The sequence below is a fragment of the Dipteris shenzhenensis genome, chromosome 31 (assembly GCF_047967505.1).
Source record: "Dipteris shenzhenensis isolate YYH24624 ecotype China chromosome 31, Dip_SZ_1.0, whole genome shotgun sequence".
Lineage (NCBI taxonomy): Eukaryota > Viridiplantae > Streptophyta > Polypodiopsida > Gleicheniales > Dipteridaceae > Dipteris > Dipteris shenzhenensis.
Window position 1 is genome coordinate 1,315,727 of NC_141626.1, and position 18,888 is coordinate 1,334,614.

Below are 18,888 nucleotides of genomic sequence, written 5' to 3' on the forward strand. Positions count from 1 at the left end.
CTCTGAATTTCCATAAGTATACGTATCCATTCAAACGAAAGTACTTAATGCCATACAATAGTTTGACATTCCATGTTGATATAAATTGTGCACGGAAAAGGCACTTTCCTATTCATCCATTTTAGCAAAGGACAAGAGGGTCCAAGATATTTGCAACTTTCCTACCCCATGCACATTATGTGGGCAATCCATGGCCTCTTACCCATGAAAAACTACAAAAATCCATGACCAGTGAGTCAAAACCTACATGAAATGTGATCACTACCATTCCATACCGATGATCATTGTGTTTTGATGAAGCATTACCAGCCAAACTCATCGATTACTATGCACAAGAATGGCTCATTTATAACCTATACACAATCCACCACTGACCGTATTGGGGCAGTCTTTGTGTGCAGTAAAGGCTAAATAATCAGCAGCATCGAGTTTTGAGGGCAGGCCTAGTGTTCGCCAAGTTTAAGGCCTGCCCTGAGATTTAATAGCGCTACTCTTTTCATACCTTCTGCGAAGTAAAAACGTTTCCCCAAGCAAGGAAAGGAGGAAAGAATAAAATGACAACGATGAACAAACTGACAGTGAGAACTACTCCATCGTAATACAGTCTTGGAGATGCTCTTCTCTTAAGCAACTAAGCAGCAGAAAATAAGCCAAGTACAAAGCTAATATTGTCCTTCACGGATCCAAAGCTTTATGCAGATCTCAAAAGTCTTTTGTGTATATGCTACAACTCTCGTGGGCTGTCAAATCTCCAAAATCACGGGCTGTGAATATCGATGTGTAGAGCCCGTGTTTGTTCTAGGATTCGTTTAAATGTAAGCAGTTTGCGCCTCCTTGACAGTAGTGCTCCTCTCTGCTCTAGGATTCAATGGGACATAAGGTCTTTGAGATTCTCTACCGAAGGCTCCCTTCCAGAATCATGTAACGAATTCTGCTAAGAGCTTGGTACTAAGTCCCCTCACAACAGCTTCTCTCTCAATTTCATATAGTTTGTAATCTATGGCATAGCTTAGCCTTTCATCAAAGCTCAAGCCAACTCGATATGCTTCCAAGACGTATATATTCTACCAGCTAAGCTCAGGGCTTGCAAAGCTTGTGAGCAGTGCAGGGGTTACAATAAGTTACATGCCATATAGTCATCCATGAGGAGTTACCTTCATTGTCCCAGTCTAGCGCATCCAACTAACCGAAAATTTTGAAGGCTTGTGAACATGGTAGCAGCTTTAATAAAAGAGACAGGCAGGATTTTGGGGCACCTGGTTGAAGGCTCCTCTTCGCTGCTCCAACAGGCTCCACAAGGGCAACATTTCGAGCATGCTCTTGAGAACTTGCTATGAGGTCTGAACCAGAGTCTAGCTCAAAAGGAAACTCAGATTGTCCATCTAAAGAGAAGTCTACGTAAAACGTCAAATCCTGTTTTCTACTTAGTTCCTTGATGCATCAGAAGAGTGTGGGTGTGCTAATGAAGCTACAGGACCCTGAGCCATGGTTCTAAGCCTATGAAAGCTTCCTCCAAATGTTAAGGAAACCATTCTCAGAGAGTATCGCTACTCAGAAGTAAGCGAAGGTTGGATGTCTTTTTGCCAAGCTAGATAAAAGGTTCGTGGAGTTCGGTGGGAAGCTGCAGCAAGCATCTGCCCTATGCGGTTCCAAGAGGTAGACAAAACCAATGCCCCTACTCAACGCTCAGACAATAGTCCATTGAGTTCTCACCTTGGCTTCATGGGCAACGTAGCAGAGCAAGAATCCAAGACTGAAGTTTGTCAAATAGCGAGTTAATTGCAGGCTTACCTGATGCACCACCAAGCCTTCCTCCAAAGCTTGCACATGCCTCATGCAACCTGGATCCAACTCTCTGGGACTCTGTGGATCGGAAACAGGGACGAAGGATACCCCCTCACTTTTTTATTCATCAATTAGTCTTTCAAAGTAGATTGGGTACTCCTCCACACTCTCCACCTCCTCGAGTTGCGTGAGGATACGTACTCCCCCCTCCAATCAATGGACCATTCTTCTCCATTTTTATCCTCATGGGATGTGGTGGTCCAAGGTCCCATAGGTTACACGCAACCCTTCTCATAAAATCCTCACCCATGTACGAGTGGCATTCCCATCACCGTTTAAAGTCTTTTTAGCTCCTCATATTGAAAATATAAGGCACCCCATTTGTCCAATGCAAAGGATATCCAAGGGTAAATTAACCAGATTAGGGATGCTAAACCCATCTCCATCATTGCATAAGTCATGGGCCCCCAAGTAGCAAAAATTATGAGGAACCCCTGGTCCCATAGTAATACATAAATAATCATAGCTAGGTCATAGAGTTAGAACTTTCAATCATGCCTAAGAGATTCCTCTCCCATCCCAATGTGGGGATGCTAGGTTACCAGGTTCTCGAGGGGATGCATTGTGTGTGCATCACACAATCCAAGTGAGGCAGTAGTATCCATGTCCCACTAACATTGTGATGAGTAAGAATGGGTCTTGGAGGATACCCTTAAAGTAAGCTCATGGATTCTAAAAGGTCCCATCACACATGGTAGTGGATAAGACTCACTGTATTAAAGGTAAGTAGAAGTATTAACCCTCTCCAACCAGTCGGCGAAGGGTAGCAAAGTTATCCTAATCATGACCGAGTCCCATCACCAGTTAGTCAAGAATATCCATAGAATGTATCAAGTGAAAGTCCTACGACCAGTTGGACAAGGCAAAGATTAAAAAATACTTTGAATGGTCCTAAAATTCTTGTGAGTCCACACTTACTATACCTTCATGGACTTTTCCACCGAACATCATCTTGAGGGCCGTAATGGATCCTCGAAGCCAAGTCTGGCAAGTTCCGTAGACCAAGAAGAGTCCTATAGGAGATCCATGCAAATTCGTCAAGTTAGGATCTTTGAACTCCAAAAGAACTTGCAAGTGTGTGTGTGTGTTACCTACTACTTTCATGAATCTACATCTCCACTATTCCACATGATTCCTTAGTCAAAGCTTTGTGAGGCCCCTGGCATTTTTTGCTTTATGAAGACTATGTTCATAATTAAGTTAATGCTTAGAGGTGCAGCAAAGAGAATCACCATACAAAGAGCAATCCATTTTATTATTCTAGTTGCATTTTCATTAGAGAACCCAAGGGAACAATTTCTTGTAAAATCCTCCTATGGTAAAACACTAAGAAAATTTCTAAACTACGCAAGCTTTGAGGTAGTTCACCCTCTAGTTCTCACTGCAAACGGATACATATATGTAAGTGTGTACAATAGGGTTGAGAATATTGTGTCTCTCATCATAAGCTACCCAAGTGTATTCTTCAAGGTTGCCAACATCCTTCATTAGGAAAAAAGAGAACTCATTTTGGGGCCTTTTAGGGTTTCGGAAAAATGTCTCTCAACCAATGAGGAGAAGGCCAATGTAACGTAGAAATTCCACAAAAAAATGCAAAAATATGAAAAAGAAAATAGTACTTTATCTTGTTACAAGCGTGTGGCATTAATGAGAAGATTTGTTTTTTATTCTTTTACGGTTCGCCTGTTGTATCAAGAGATGTGGACCCAAAATCGAAAAAGAGCTCCATTTTGAAACCTTCCCGCGTGGTGACCCAAAACAACCATCCACTTTCTCTTGTTCTTTGGTGCCATTCTCTCTTCAACAAGCATTCCTCTACTTTCACCATGACGAGCCATTCCATTCTCTCTTCGACAAGCATTCCTCGTTGCATCACTATTGTTGTAATGCTCTTAAACTTTCAAGACAATAAGCTCCTTTCACCTTTTATTCGCTTGTTCTCAGTTTCGTTCATTTTTGTTAATGTCTTACCATTTTGGTGTGTGTTTCTTTGACTTGGTATTAGAGTGAGGATTTCAGGGCAACCAAAAACTTTGGTCGTGCCACTAGGAAACGGTCTGTCGCTCTACCTGGCGAAGATGTGGATGTACAAAGTATCTCTTTGCCAACGAAGACCTACCTCACTAATCTCATGTGTAGAAGTTTCCAATACTGTGAATGTGGATGGTAGCTGGAAAAGGATAGCAGTGGCGAAAGGAGATTGGGTTCTAATGCAACCCAACAAGCGACAATAATCAACTAACACTTTTTTGGCTTCTTGGAAGACAGAGTGAAAGATTTTAGAGTAAAAAAGGAAGGCACAAGATGCGTTAGAGAGGTTCGGATACAACATGTCTACATGTACCACGAACTTGTATTATGTGATTATCTTACTTATCTTCCATACCATAGACCCAATTGTAAGTGTATTTGTGTAATGAAATACTTGAAATGAAATAACTGTTTATTTCCATGACAAACAGTCTCTTTGTTTTGGTTCAGATATATATACCTCATCATACGAAGAGTGGCAACCAATGGAGTGCATACTGGGAATCTTTGATGCTTTACGTGGTGCTATTGGGGAGCTACAGTACAGAGGTAGAAAATCAACAACGTTGGATGAATCGGGTATATTTTTTATATGATCACTTTTATCAATTGATGGACAATGCTCACTCATGGCTTATTAAAAAAACAAGATCTTTCGGCGTGGAATATAGTTAACTGATTGGCCAGTCCCTAATGGAAGCATCACAGAATCATACAGAGCCAAACTATTTTTGGAAATACAACATTCCCTGAAACCAAATATTGCTACCAGGATAGTTAAAATCAACATTTTCATGCCACTTACAGTTTTTGTAGAACTTTTTTAAGATTATCCAGTTAAAGTTTGTAAGACAATGTTGACTTTCAGAGCAAAAGGGTATGATGAAGTTCCAATTCCAAAATTTTTGGATAATGGTTGGGATAGAATGGTGGCCAACAATGTGTATTGTGAGGTTGCTCATAACTCCATCAACATTAAGTACATGATTGCCTCGTAAAACTTTATTTTCTCTTTTTACTATAAACACAGCAGGATAATAGGCACAAAAATTGTGGCTATGGACCAAGATGAGAGGTCATCAGGTCCAATAATTGAAATCAATGTTATTGAGAATGACATCCTTCTAGCATGCATCTCACTGGGACAATGCTGCACTCTCTATTAGTTACGCAATGACATTATTATGGAGACTGAGAACAATATCCGTAAAGAATTTTCATTCATTTTGAACAAGAGGAAAATAAGTTGGTTTCCACCCTGTGTTTCTCCTAATTTGACCACCCTGTGTTTCTCCTAATTTGATTCTCTTTACATTTGCATAATACATTTACATATTGCTAAAAATAAATTTTGCAGATACTTCAAAAGAGCGAAAGCAAAATTCAATGCAAGGACATTGTAAATAGAACAATTCAGATAACACAAGCTATTGACTCCAGATATTACTTGCAACTAAAAAAAAAAGTTGACATTTGATGTATTAATACAAAATGATTACAAGTATCATATGTTTTTCTATTATTGCTCAAAATCTCTCTCTTGACTTTTTTGCAATGGAGACTCCTTCTGAGAATCTTCCACATGCTGCTCAGGTTGCTGCTGTTGTGGATCCTACTGCTGTACATCTTGCTGCTCTACATCTTGTCGATGCACATCCTTCGTCGGTACTGCTTCCTCGTGCATCGACTCCTCCTACTACTTTGGTATCCCTGCCTCCTCGTCCATGGGCTCATGCTCGACCTCATGCTGCTTTGATGTCCCTATCTCCTCGTGCATAGGCTCAGGTTTTTGGAAAAGATCAACTATAGGCTCTCCTTCCACATCCTTTGAGAATTGTTCAAGCAGCTCATCAACACCGACACCTTCTAGAATATCTTCTAGATTGCTAGTGACAGGGACATTCTGGGCCTCTTGTTCAACCTAAAGATCCTCAGGGTCTTTTGAGCCCTCTCCTGTATAGACTAGTCGGTCTGGTGCTGGGACAAGGGGAAGAGAGCTCTAGTAGCTTCAAAATTGTCTTTGCTCTGAAGCTATGTACATATTCAGAGCCAAAACTATCCTTTTTCATCTGCAATAAAAACAAAGAATGTTTTCAATCTTTTTTGTATCAATGCATTGAATTTACAACTTCTCAAATAGTATGCAATGAAAGTACTCACAAATTCAGGCTGTTTCTTTGAAAAGTATGTATGCATCATATATTTTACACTTATTAGAGTCCTCCATCCACAGGAGAAAGGATCCTTTTGTTGTGGTGTCTGTTTTATCAAAATAGAAAGCTAAGATGTATATTGGACTCTGAAGAGTGCAAAAATAAGAGGGAGATAAAGATAAGTGACAATGATTACTGTACCTGCAATGGCATTGGTTGAGTTGAATCTAACATCTTTAACTTTGGATCACAGAGGTCCAGTGCATCCATTAGTCTTTTGAGACAACTGTAATGGGAATGAAGGGCAACAAAATATAAAATTCATACTTCTACATGTAAATGCGATATGGCTGACTTTTTAAGAGAAAACTTGAAAATCGCATTTTAGAGCAAAAGTATGGGCAATGACTGACTTACAATTCTAAATCCTGGTGGGTACCCTTTAAGGAGTTGAAGGTATAGCATAACTTTTATTGTACATCTATATGCACCAAACTCTAGTGATTGCTGCAAGAGAAACAAATAACATGAGGGGATTAGACCAAGAGGGTGTAAATTTAATTTGAACATATCAGGATTTTGTCAATAGAGGGTAGTAGTGGAAAAGGTCAAGGAACATACTCTGAGCAATATGGGAGGAGAATCGTATCAACCACATCCAAATTACAAAAATGAAACCACTTGGAAATGCTTTTGGTTGATCTTCTCGATGTTCCAACGACCATCCCTGCGATTTTAAGCTGGCAAAGAAACTATTCAGCGTTTGTGGATGTGGCATGCCTTTGTGCGTCTTGTTATCCTTCAACTTGAAAGATATAGTTGGATCAACTATATACATAGAGTGCTGAAGTCTCCGCTAGATCTGACTCTTCAAAAAACTACTTCACTTAGCTTATGAAAAAGTGAATGCTACAAAGACATAAACACAATTGACATAGAAAGATATACTTACTATAGAGCTGCAAGCATGATTATGTAAGTGACATGTTTTTCTTTCTGTGCTAAAGCCATGATGCCATCTTCTGTCAAGTCCCAGGTTAGGTCATCATTCACAGTCTGGATAGCTACTCTGATCCTTGGTCCAAGTTGTAGGAGCTTCTGCTGAATTTGCACCATCCTCACTAATGTCTGGGATTGCAAGATAGACACTGTTACTTTGACTCTTTCCCTGAGGGACTCTTCATATAGGCAACCTTGCCTCTAGTCTCATATTGGTGAAAGACCTCTATGATCTTGACTCCATCATCTTTAGGTTTCCTGGCTGGAGGTAACAAGATATCTCTCATTTTGAGATCATCCCAATCCTCTTCATTAAGGATCTCGTCATATCTATACCTGACCCTTACAAGTGTTTGGATGTCTTTCTTCATGATAGTGACCCTATGTGCATGTGCTACTACCATCATGGTATCCATGGAAAACTCTATAAGCCACTCTTCAACAGCTTCTTAGAGAGCAAGTAGTGCAGTCCTTTGCCATCTAAAGCCCACATGCTAGTTGATACATATTGCCCTCACAAGCCTCTGGAATGGTGCCATGGGTACTGCATACCCTATGGCTTTCCGAGCCTTCTTGATCTCCATCAGAATAGATTTGCTTTGGCTCACTCTTTTCTTCTTGTTCCTTGCTAGCATGTGCACAGGCTTCCCCTTCTTTGAGGATTTTGATCTGGATGGAGCTGTGGCAACCCCTGCAATGTCAGGTCCTTTCCCTTTCCTTCTAATTGTTGCTTTGATTCTTGCCATAGTCTATTGTGTTCTTCTCCTGGAAAAAAACCCAAACATAATAAGGAAATCAGCCACCCAAGAGTTTGCTTGAAAATGCGATATGGTGCAAAAATATAGAGAAAAGGTTGAAATCGCGTTTTTCAGCAACTATTTTTTTACATACTTCATCAACACACATCATGCCAAAAATCTGCTAGAAAACGTGATATGGAGGAGAAATACAAAGAAAAAGATCAAATCACGTTTTTGAGCAAATTTAGTTGGAAGCCTAATCTAATCACAGTTGGACTCCACCATCCTCCTAAACCCTAGAATGCAGATGAGATGTGCGCAACAAAAACAACTCATAGAGTGTCTTTGAGAGAAAGCTATGGAATGGTCATTTCACCTAAACAACAGGAAAAACTAATGACTGGTGACAGATTGCTTACCTAGGCTTGTGTGTAGCGATGGAGCTGGAGCTGGGGAGGTGTGAGATGGAGGTGGGGACGTTGTGGCTAGAGCTACAGTGAGTGGTGGAGTTGGCGAGGTTGGAGTTGGAGCTACAGTGGGACTCTGTGATGGAGGTGGTGAGGTAGTGAGGTTGGAGCTAGAGGTGATGAGGTTGGAGGCAATTGAAGCTAGAGATAGGGATGAAATGAAGGGTAACTCTACTTAGAGGCGGTTTTGTCTCAAAATTTGTGCAAGCAATGATGAGAAAATAAATGCACAGGTACCTAGAAGACTGTTTTTCGCACGTGTGGCTGACAAGACTATGTCATTTCCTCTTATCTACACTTTTCTCCATCCCTCTAGTAGTTTTGATCTACACTTTCCTCTATCCCTACACCACATCCTTATCTGCATCACTGCCATCATCCCCCCCTCTTAATCCCATCATCCCCCCCCCCCCCCCCTTACTGCACCTATGCAAGAGCCACAAACAAGTCACCAGGGCCAGCCATGGACAGAAAAAATTCCAGGTATTCATATATCCCACTTTGGAATCTGTAATATTTGTGGGCTACTAGTAGTGTTTTCTTGATCTATGATTGTGTAGACTTCACCTTTCCTTAGGTCCCATTACTTGCTCCATAAAGGAAAATATTTTTTTCCAAAAAATGCGTTTTGAGGCTCTTTTCCATAAAAACACCCTATATCGCGTTTATTCATAAAACATGCTAGGTGAGCAAGAATTTGATTAAAAACGTGATTTGGAGCAGTTTTCTTGAACAAACATGAATATCGCGTTTTTTAGCAAATTGTTCTGCAAGAGTTTATAGAATGTTTGAGAAAGACCAGTTTACAAAAGGTACTAACCTTATTAGTATGTAGATAGCAAGAGCTTGATGGGTGACAACTTGATGGTTGTCAGCTTGATGTATCTTGAGCTGTAGTGGGTCAGTGTGATAGAGCTGGTGAGGTTGTGGATAACAATTTGATGGGTGTCAACTTGATGGGTTGAGATAGAGCTGTAGTGGGTCTGGGGGAAGGAGCCAGAGCTGTGTTGGGTCAGTGTAATAGAGCTGTTGAGGTTGTCTGTCACAATCTTATAGGGAGGAAGATGAAACTAGAGATCGAGATGACAAAGGGAATGATTAAGTTTGGCAGCTTGGTCTAAAAATAGGTGCATGCAATCACTAGATACTCTAAAAATAGTACCTTGAAGACCGTTTTTTGCATGTGTGGTTGACAAGTGTGACTTGAATAGATATCTGTGCCATCTCCTCTTGTCTTCACTTTTCTCCATCCATTCAACAATTTTGAATCTTCATCTTCTTCCTCATCTTCATGTGGACAACACTTTAGACCTTGCTTTTCTCCTATCATCATCCCCACCTACCTATACTTGTGCAAAAGCCATGGAAAGAAAGGATATAGGTACTTAAATATACCACCGTCTTGATCTACCTTTCCAAGTGTCTTCTTAATCTATCTAATTCTATTGCATCGGCTATTAGGCATTTGCTTCAACTATCTTGAAGATTTATTTGAATTTGTCTGGAGATGATGTTTTATATGAAGCCTGGAGATTAATACTGTGTGGCCATGGAGTTTTCTGGAAAACGCGATTTGAGCCTTCTTTAGCTTAGGAATACCCCATATCGCGTTTTTGAGCAAATTTATCACTTCTTCTAGATTTGTTTTTGCATCAATAGGACTTTTTGCTAGAAAACGCGATTCAGTGTATTTAACCATAAAGACAATCATATCGCGTTTTTCTGCAAACTTTCAAAGAGGAGGAGCTAACCATCTAGGTGATGCACCAAGACCTGTCAGGAAGACCATTGACCTCTCAGCTTATGTTGTAAGGAAGGAGGATTCTCTTGGTAAGAATTTCTTTATGAGTGCTTCTGTTTCTTTTTAGCTATATGTGCAGGACTCATTTTTTATTTTGAATGATGCAGTCAAGAGAATAAAGCCCAATGACAAGGGTTCAGACAAAGGTGGATTGTCAGTTTGCTAAGGGAAAGGAGAAGGAGGAAAAGAAGTCACCCCAACTGTAGCTCTTTGAATTTCTACAGAAGCCAGAATGCTAAATGCACTATCATAAATACCATGAGATGTTCAATAAGGAGATGGATTTGTAGCCTCTTCTGACATAGCACTAGGATTTTCTTGGAGAGGTGTATGAATCCTTCCACAAGCTGACAATTGAAGGATCAAAAGTTGTCAACAGTAAGACTTTTGTACATATCAAGGACATTGCTGCAAATGACAAGATGTGGTATCAAATGCACAAGCTGTTTGACAGTTTTGAGGACTGCCACAAGGGAATCTGCAGTGTACACAAAGGCAATTGCAGGATACTTGAAGAGTCACTTACATTTGCCATGTATGTACACTATGTTGATGGATCAGTTGAGGACCCAAAGGATAGCAATGAGGAAGAGGAAACATAAGATAAGTCAGACCTACTAGAAGTGGAAGAGAAGATAAACCCGACAAAGGAGGAGCTTGCAGTTGCAGCATTGGACCTATTGGCCTTAAAAAATGAGACCCTAAGAGATGCTGTCATAGTGGATGACATTGAGGCTGAGAGCTCTGACCTCACTATGCCCATTCTTCCCTCATTCAATATTGAGGGAAAAGGTCGGAAGCCTACCAGAGCTCCTCATTGGGAGAACTTTCAGATTTCTGCTAACTTGCAGAGAATTTTTTGGCAGAGGCTCTGGAAATCCCACCGGAATAGAAAAATCACTCTCTTCTTTTGGCTTTTTATTCATGGTGGGATAGCAGTGAACCATTGGAGATCCAACTTGGAGCCGACCCTTCTTGCCCTCGCTACCTTTCTGCTTTGGAGATAATACAGCACTGCCTATGGGATTGCAAATAGGCGAGAATCATATGGAAGGGGATTGCAAGACTTTTCAGCACTTTTGTTCGCCTACCTTTCTATATGACCTGGGGATCAGTGGCTTGGCTTACTCTTTCAGGGCCCCAGGATTTTTTGAGAGACTTGACTCCTCTTGGGCTCTTCACATCCGACGACACCTTGTGGAGTCATGCTCTCTAGAGGATGTTCTGGCCACTCTTTTCAGGGTTGCTCACTCCTCGGTCGACTCTCCATGGGAGATCCTAGCTAGCATTGCAGCATGGCACATTTGGAGAGCCAGGTGCATTGAGGCTTTGGAGGGTTCTCAGGTTCACCCTTCTCAGATCTTGGCCAGTACTTGGACAGATACGATACACACTCTGATGGCAATTTGGGCGACCATGCAAGGATCATCTCGAGCAGCCTCCTCCAAGAGAGTTACTTTTCTCAGAGATTGGGGAGACTCTCCCCTCTTTGTTGAGACTTCTACAGGGTTGAGATGGCATTTTCAGCCTCAGCCTTGGTTTCTTTCTACCTCATTCCTCTAAGGTGTTTTTATTACATGCTTAGCATGGTGTATTTCTGCATAGAGCTTGCTCTAGCGGGTTTCTTTCTTATTTAATAGAAATCTCTTTTTTGTTAAAAAAAAATTATTGAGGGAAAAGAGTATGTCTTGTTGTATGACGTACAGTGCCCGTTTAATTTGAGATCTAAGCATTTCCACACTTCTGCCTTGACATCTCTTGCCAATCCATCTGCCTGATGATCTTTGACAGCATTGTGTACTTTTCTCCACAAGTTATACTTTATCCTTGATATGTATGTTGTTTTACTGCCATTTATTTTTCTTTTCTCTAGATGAGATAAAAATCTTCTAGCCTTTACTCCACCAATAGATGGCTTGATAGGAACATCTTTTCCATTTGCAGATTTTTAAAGATCCTTTGTAATATGTGCATCTCCTCCATGGAGACCAATTTATGATAGCACTGCTTCTAATGATTGTAGTGCCTCTTTTCTTTTGCTCTCAGGGCAAAGTTCCCATGCAAATCCAATATATAGAAAAACTAGTTTCTCAATGATCCTACATAATTTACAAATGTGAACATTGCATAATGGGATCTTAAGAACTACTTTGAAATTTTTATCTACTTTATCTCTATTGGGTGCTCTTTTCCACCATTTAGAATCTAGGACATGTGTTGGTTCGTTGCAGTATAAGCAAGGAGATTTTGAGTTACCCCCTTTGCTTATATTAAACATACACTTCAGTGTCTTCAGGTCACCTACCATATGCCATTCAATTTGAAAATCACCCTTCCTTGGAGCATGAAGATGGCGTCCTTGGACTTGACTCTTGATAATTGATGGTATATCTGTTTGATGAAATACCCAATAAAGTACTGCATGGTCCTCAGTCTTCACCTGTAATTTAAAACCACAGGTTTGCAAGAAATATGATATAAAATTTATTACATTTCAAGCAAAGACTAATTTGGAAGGCGATAGTTTGCATACCTCAAATGCGCCCAACCACCATATGTGCTTTTTCGATTGGACACTAAAGTACTTTGAGCTGGACTTTGTGATTAATTGATCAAGTGCTCAATTCATCAAAGTGATAGAAACTCTCTCTATCTTTTTTTCCTTGATGATTTCACACTCATTGAGCTTCACAACAAACTTCAAAACTCCTTTACATTCTTCAAATGTGATACTGTAGAACTCAACCATAAGTCTCTGTAATTGTTCAAGATCTACAAAAATATTATTTCAAGCATTATATGTAGTGCTTCCCTTTCACTTTCATATACACTTTCGATATGAAAGTACTGTCTAATAAACTTATCAATTTCTTGGTTAAGATGACCTCATTCCTTCCACACTTGTGTTGGTGTTGCTAACAACACACGTTTTATCCATTGAACTTTTAATGTTGATGACACAACTCTAAATATTGAAGCATATCCCTTTTTGCTCATTCCGCTCACATCAAGAGCCTCTTGAATTTTCGTGACATCAACTTTACTTTCCGATACAGAGTCTTCAAGAACTTCACGTTTTACCTTCTTAAACTTCTTTTCCTCCATCATGTTCTTTGCAACAACAGTGGAGACTAAACCCTTCATTTGTTTGACGGGAATTAAATTAGGATCAATGTTTTCTTTCTGAGGTCCTAAATTTTCCCTCCAGCAAGTACACTTTGCAATATTACAAATTTTCTTGCAAGACAGACACACATATACAGATATAATGGCTAAACAAGATGTACTCTTACCTTGCTTTCTGTACTCTGCGCTTACATCCTCTAGTGCCAGCTTTCAACTCCTCAATGTTTCAAATTCTCTTGCTTTGTGTTCTCTCTCCAAGAACCGTTCTCTTCATTCTTGCTCTCCGTAGCTCATTCTTTGTCTTTGAATGCTCTTCGATTTCCCTTTGCACAACTGCTCTTTCAAGTTTGAATTTATCGACATTTCTTGCGCCTTCTCTATTTTTTCTCGGACATACAATGTCTTGTACATTTTCGCAGTTGAATGTTGAGTCAAAATGTATCCATACATTCCATTGTTCTCGTCACCCACAAACCTCAATAGCATTGTCGAATTAGAAAATAGAAATAGACGTTTTTGGTAAATCTATCCGTCGCACCATAAGTCGATATGTTGGGAGCCTACTCTTCTCATGTTTTCCTTTTGCTCAGCATTTACAAGCGGAACCTTTCCTCTTTTCTGTAGTGGTGCATATTTTTCTTCTAAATCAATGTGCAAATGGTGTAGTTGCTTCTTTTGAGGTTCTTCTTCAACAGCATGGTTGCATGCAACCATTTCGTGAGGGTTGGTTCTTCATCTTGTCTGCTTTTTATAAAACTCATCTAATCTTTCATGGTAACCATTCAAATATTTGAAAAAAAACGGATTAGTGATGGCGTGATAGGTTCTTTTTAAGAGGCCGTTGTCAAAAGAGATGCGAAATCTATATGGAGAGTTTATGCAGCATCTTCTCAATTATTTGAAATGAATTTTTTATTCCTCCCTAGACTGACACACCTGTGATTCTGAACTAACAGATATCCGTATTTTATTGCTCTTTCCACATTTTAGAAGGGAGATAAAAGAGAAAATAGCAAATTTCTTATAGGGCCCCAAAATGAGCTCCCTTTTTTCCTAATGTTCCGTAATGCCATGCCCAAGATCCTATTGCAAATCCGATGGAGAGGTATGCCAACTCACCTGGCACCATCACAACCAAACGATCCATTTTAGTTGTGGAAGCCAGGCTTCAATGATGGCATATAGCACATAGTTGTTATCCATGTCACTCTATCTAGATCACAATAAAATCTTGGCATTCTTGTAATACAAAGGTTGGCATTAGTCGACAAGTTTAGTGAACTACATGAAATAAAAAGAGATTCCCATAAACATGAAATAAATGGCCATGTTATAACCGTGGTGGAAGCTTATTCCACTCGTAGAGTGTCCCCTTGGGCTCTTTAGGAAAAGGGCTACAATCTTGGTCCCTCTTGATAAACATTCAAAAGAAATCCCTTAAAGTTCAATATGTACCATTACGCCATATCCAAGTCTATCCGAAAAATTAGCTCATCAATATACTAAATCATCAAGGGTCTAAACCTTTTTCTAGTGATCCCATCAAGCATGGTGTACCTGAGACCATACCAAATTCTATCATCCCAATCAAAGGTTATTAGATGGCTAAGTCCATGAATATCATGAAGGAATGCACCCAATAAGAAAAAGGAAAAGGAAAAGAAAGGACAAGAAAAGGATCACCCAATAAGTAGGCATTTATTTTCTAAAAAAGCGTTAAAATTTTAAGAAAGCTTTAAAGTATAAGAGAACAACCCCATTATCTTTAAAATTTAAATAAGGTCCTACTTCTTAAAGTATATGTATGTATACCAAGAATTTCCATAATATCCATTCAAACAAATTACTTTATGCCGTACAATAGTTTGACATTCCATGTTGATATAAATTATGCATGGAAAAGGCAGTTTCCTATTCATCCATTTTAGCAAAGGACAAGAGGGTCCAAGATATTTGCAACTTTCCTACCCCATGCACATTATGTGGGCAATCCATGGCCTCTTACCCATGAAAAACCACAAAAATCCATGACTGTGGAGTCAAAACCTACATGAAATGTGAAGAATTACCAACCAAACTCATCGATTACTATGCACAATAATGGCTCATTCATAACCTATACACAATCCACCACTGAGGGACCGTATTGGGGCAGTCCTTGTGTACAGTAAAGGCTAAATAATCAGCAGCATCGGGTTTTGAGGGCATTGCAAGAAGGGTTGTCCATGTAAAGATAAGGCCTAGTGTTTCGCCAAGTTTAAGACCCGCCCTGAGATATAATAGTGCTACTCTTTTCGTTACGAAGTAAAAACGTTTCCCCCATCCCATACAAAGCAATGAAAGGAGGAAAGAATAAAATGATGATGAACAAACTGACATTGAGAACTACGACGTCACAATAGAGTATTGGAGATGCTCTTCTCTTTAGCGACTAAGCAGTAGAGAATAAGCCAAGTACAAAGTGGTTGCTGCTAATATTGTCCTTCACGGATCCAAAGCAGTATGCAGATCTCCAAAGATTCTCAACCAGAGGGTCCTTGCCAGAATCACGTAACAAATTGCCCTAGTAAACACAGAATAATCTATCAATGGAATCCAAGAGCTGGGTACTAAGTCCCCTCACAGCATATTCTCTTTCAATTACGTAGACTTTATAATCTATGGCATCGCTTAGCCTTTCATCAAAGCTCAAGCCAACTCGATATGCTTCCAAGACGTATATATTCTACCATCTATGCTTAGGGCTTGCAAAGCTCATTACCAGTGCAGGGGTTACAATAAGCTGCATGCTCATATAGTCGTCCATGAGGAGCTACCTTCATGGTATGGCAAGCTGTTCCAGTCTGGCGCATCCAATTAATCTGAGTTTTGTAAGGCTTGCGAACAGGGTAGCAGCTTCAATAAAAAATATAGGCAGATTTTTGGGGCACCTGGTTGAAGGCTCTGCTTCACTCCTCAAACAAGCTCCACAAGGGCAACATTTTGACTTGAGAACTCGTTATGAGGTCCGAACCAGATTCTAGCTCAAAGGGAACCCAGATTGTCCATCTAAAGAGAGAAGTCTACATAAAACATCAAATCATGTTTTTGGCTTTGTTCCTTGATGCATCAAAAGAGTGTGGGTGCACCAATGAAGCTACGGGACCCTGAGCCATGGTTCTAAGCCTATGAAAGCTTTCTTCAAATGTTAAGGCGACCATTCTCAGAGACTATCGCTACTCAGAAGTAAGCAAAGGGTGGCTGGATTTTTGCCAAGCTATATATAAGGTTCGTGGATTCCGGTGGGAAGCTCTAGCAAGCATCTGCCGTTTGCTTTCACACAAACTAGTCTCCAAACGCGGTTCCAAGAGGTAGACAAAACCAACGCCCCTACAGCAGTCCGTTGAGTTCTCCTTGGCTTCATGGCGACGTAGCAAAGGAAGAATCCAAGACTGAAGTTTGTCAAATAGCGAGTGAATAGCAAGAATACCTGATGCACCACCAAGCCTCCCTCAAAAGCTTGCACATGCCTCATGCAACCTGGATCTAACTCTCTAGGACTCTGTGGATCGAAAACAGGAACGAAGTACACCCCCACACTTTTTTCTTTATCAAATAGTCTTTGTTGGGTACTCCTCCACGCTCTCCTCATCCTCGAGTTGCATGAGGATATGTACTCCTCCTTACAATCAATGGACCATTCTTCTCCATTTTTATCCTCATGGGATATGGTGGCATACGTTACACGCAACCCTTCTCATAAAAATCTCACCCATGTCAGATTGTCATTCCAATCACAATTCCAAGTCTTTTTAGCTCATCACATTATAAAAATAAGGTGCCCCATTTGTCCAATGCTAAGGATATCCAAGGGTAAATAAACCTGATTAGTTTGGTTTCCCTTATCATGGTTAGGGATGCTAAATGCATCTCATCACTGCATAAGTCATCTCTCCCCAACTAGTAAAAATTTTGAGGAACCCCCAGTCCTATAGTAACACATAAATAATCATAAATAGGTCATAGAGTTAGAAATTTCAATCAAGCCTAAGAGATTCCTCTCCCATCCCAATGTGAGGATGCTTGGTTAGGAGGTTCCTGAGGGGAAGCATTGTGTGTGTGTGTGTGTGTGTGTGTGTGTTTCCCACCGACAGCATTCCCGTAGGTCCGACACACAATCCAAGTGAGGGTAGCAATCCGCTTATCACAATGGATTGGGTTGGACTACTGCCCTAGATCAAATAAAATCAATTACATAGAATAAGGGTAACTTACTACTAACATTGTGATGAGTACGAATGGGTCTTAAAAGTATCCTTAAAGTAAGATCATGGATTCTGAAAAAGGTTCCATCATGCATGGTAGTGGATAAGGCTAAGTGTATGAAAGGTAAGTAGAAGTATTGACCCTCTCCAACCATCATGCATGGTAGTGGATAAGGCTAAGTGTATGAAGGGTAGAAAAGTTATCAAATCATGACCGAGTCCCATTAACCAGTTAGTCGAGGATATCCATAGAGTGTATCAAGTGAAAGTCCTATGACCAGTTGCACGAGGCAAAGATTAAAAAATACTTTGAACAGTCCCAAAATTCTTGTGAATCCACGCTTACTATACCTTCATGAACTTTTTCACCGAACATCATCTTGGAAATCTAGTATGCCACCGGGGGGTCCTCATAGCCAAGTCTGGCGAGGTCCTCAGACCAAGAAGGGTCCTGTAGGAGATCCATGCAAATCTATCAAGTTGGGATCTTTGAAATCCAAACGAACTTGCAAGTGTGTGTGTTACCTACTACTTCAATGAATCTACATCTCAAGATTCCACATCCTTAGTCAAAGCTTTGTAAGGCCCCTTGGAAAACATTGCTTTATGAAGACTGTGCTTACAATTAAGTTAATGCTTAGAGGTGCAACAAAGAGAATCACCATGCAAAGAGCAATCCATTTGATTATTCTAGCTGCATTTTCATTAGAGAATCCAAGGGAACAATTTCTTGTAAAATCCTCCTATGGTAAAACCCTAAGACAAAATTGAGCAAGCCTTGAGGTAGTTCACTCTCTAGTTCTCACTCCAAATGGATACATTTATGTAAGCGTGTACAATAGGGTTGAGAATACTGTCTCTCTCATCGTAAGTCACCCAAGTGTATTCTTCAACGTTGCCAACATCCTTTTCCGCAATGCCATGTCCAAGATCCTATTGCAAATCTGATGGAGAGGTGTGCCAACTCACCACGCACCTGCATCACAACCAAACGATCCATTTTAGTTATGGAAGCCAGGATTCAATGCTGGCACATTGTTATCCATGTCACTCTATCTAGATCAACATAAAATCTTAGCATTTTTGTAATATAAAGGTTGGCATTAGTCAACCTTTGGTTTCCAAAATGTTATTTGATTCCATGCTAGATGCAAGACCTTCAACCTTTGCAAAACATGACACGGGTCTCTCTTCGTGTTTCATGGCCCATGCATACATTGCATCATGTAAATGAAGTAACTCATTGATGAGATGCATCTCAACATGCAACACACAAAAATGCTCTCTTTCTAATCGATGCTTATAATTGGATCCCATTTGTTATTAATTTTTCCTCGACCAAGTGTAACGCCTTAATCACACTGCATTATTGCATTTGGTCGACTCGTACTATCTCCATTTTTTAGCATCATATGCTATCATTTCCTTATGGGAATCATTTCCAACATCTTATTTTTTCCATCACTTTTCCTTTCTTTTGTT

At 40.1% G+C, this 18,888-nt stretch overlaps 1 protein-coding gene and 1 pseudogene across 1 annotated transcript; both read right to left on the reverse strand.

Annotated features, from left to right (window-relative positions):
* Positions 1–5,479: 5,479 nt before the first annotated feature.
* LOC147880886 (uncharacterized) lies at positions 5,480–6,674 on the reverse strand. Its single transcript, XM_087402163.1, has 5 exons — positions 6,651–6,674; positions 6,447–6,536; positions 6,231–6,315; positions 6,037–6,135; positions 5,480–5,945 (listed from the first exon to the last, which is right to left on the reverse strand). The coding sequence occupies exons 3-5, from the start codon at positions 6,297–6,299 to the stop codon at positions 5,808–5,810; spliced, it is 306 nt and encodes a 101-aa protein (XP_087258289.1). The 5' UTR covers positions 6,300–6,315; positions 6,447–6,536; positions 6,651–6,674; the 3' UTR covers positions 5,480–5,807.
* Positions 6,675–7,748: 1,074 nt separating this feature from the next.
* Positions 7,749–14,309, reverse strand: LOC147880887 (uncharacterized; annotated as a pseudogene).
* Positions 14,310–18,888: the final 4,579 nt, after the last annotated feature.

Excerpts from the sequence above, each read along its gene's own strand:
- LOC147880886 (XM_087402163.1), bottom strand. The coding sequence starts at position 6,299 with ATGGATGCACTGGACCTCTGTGATCCAAAGTTAAAGATGTTAGATTCA. Across the intron at positions 6,136-6,230 it reads CTCAACCAATGCCATTGCAG|ACACCACAACAAAAGGATCC; the intron begins GTACAGTAATCA and ends TTGATAAAACAG. Across the intron at positions 5,946-6,036 it reads CAAAGAAACAGCCTGAATTT|ATGAAAAAGGATAGTTTTGG; the intron begins GTGAGTACTTTC and ends TTTTTATTGCAG.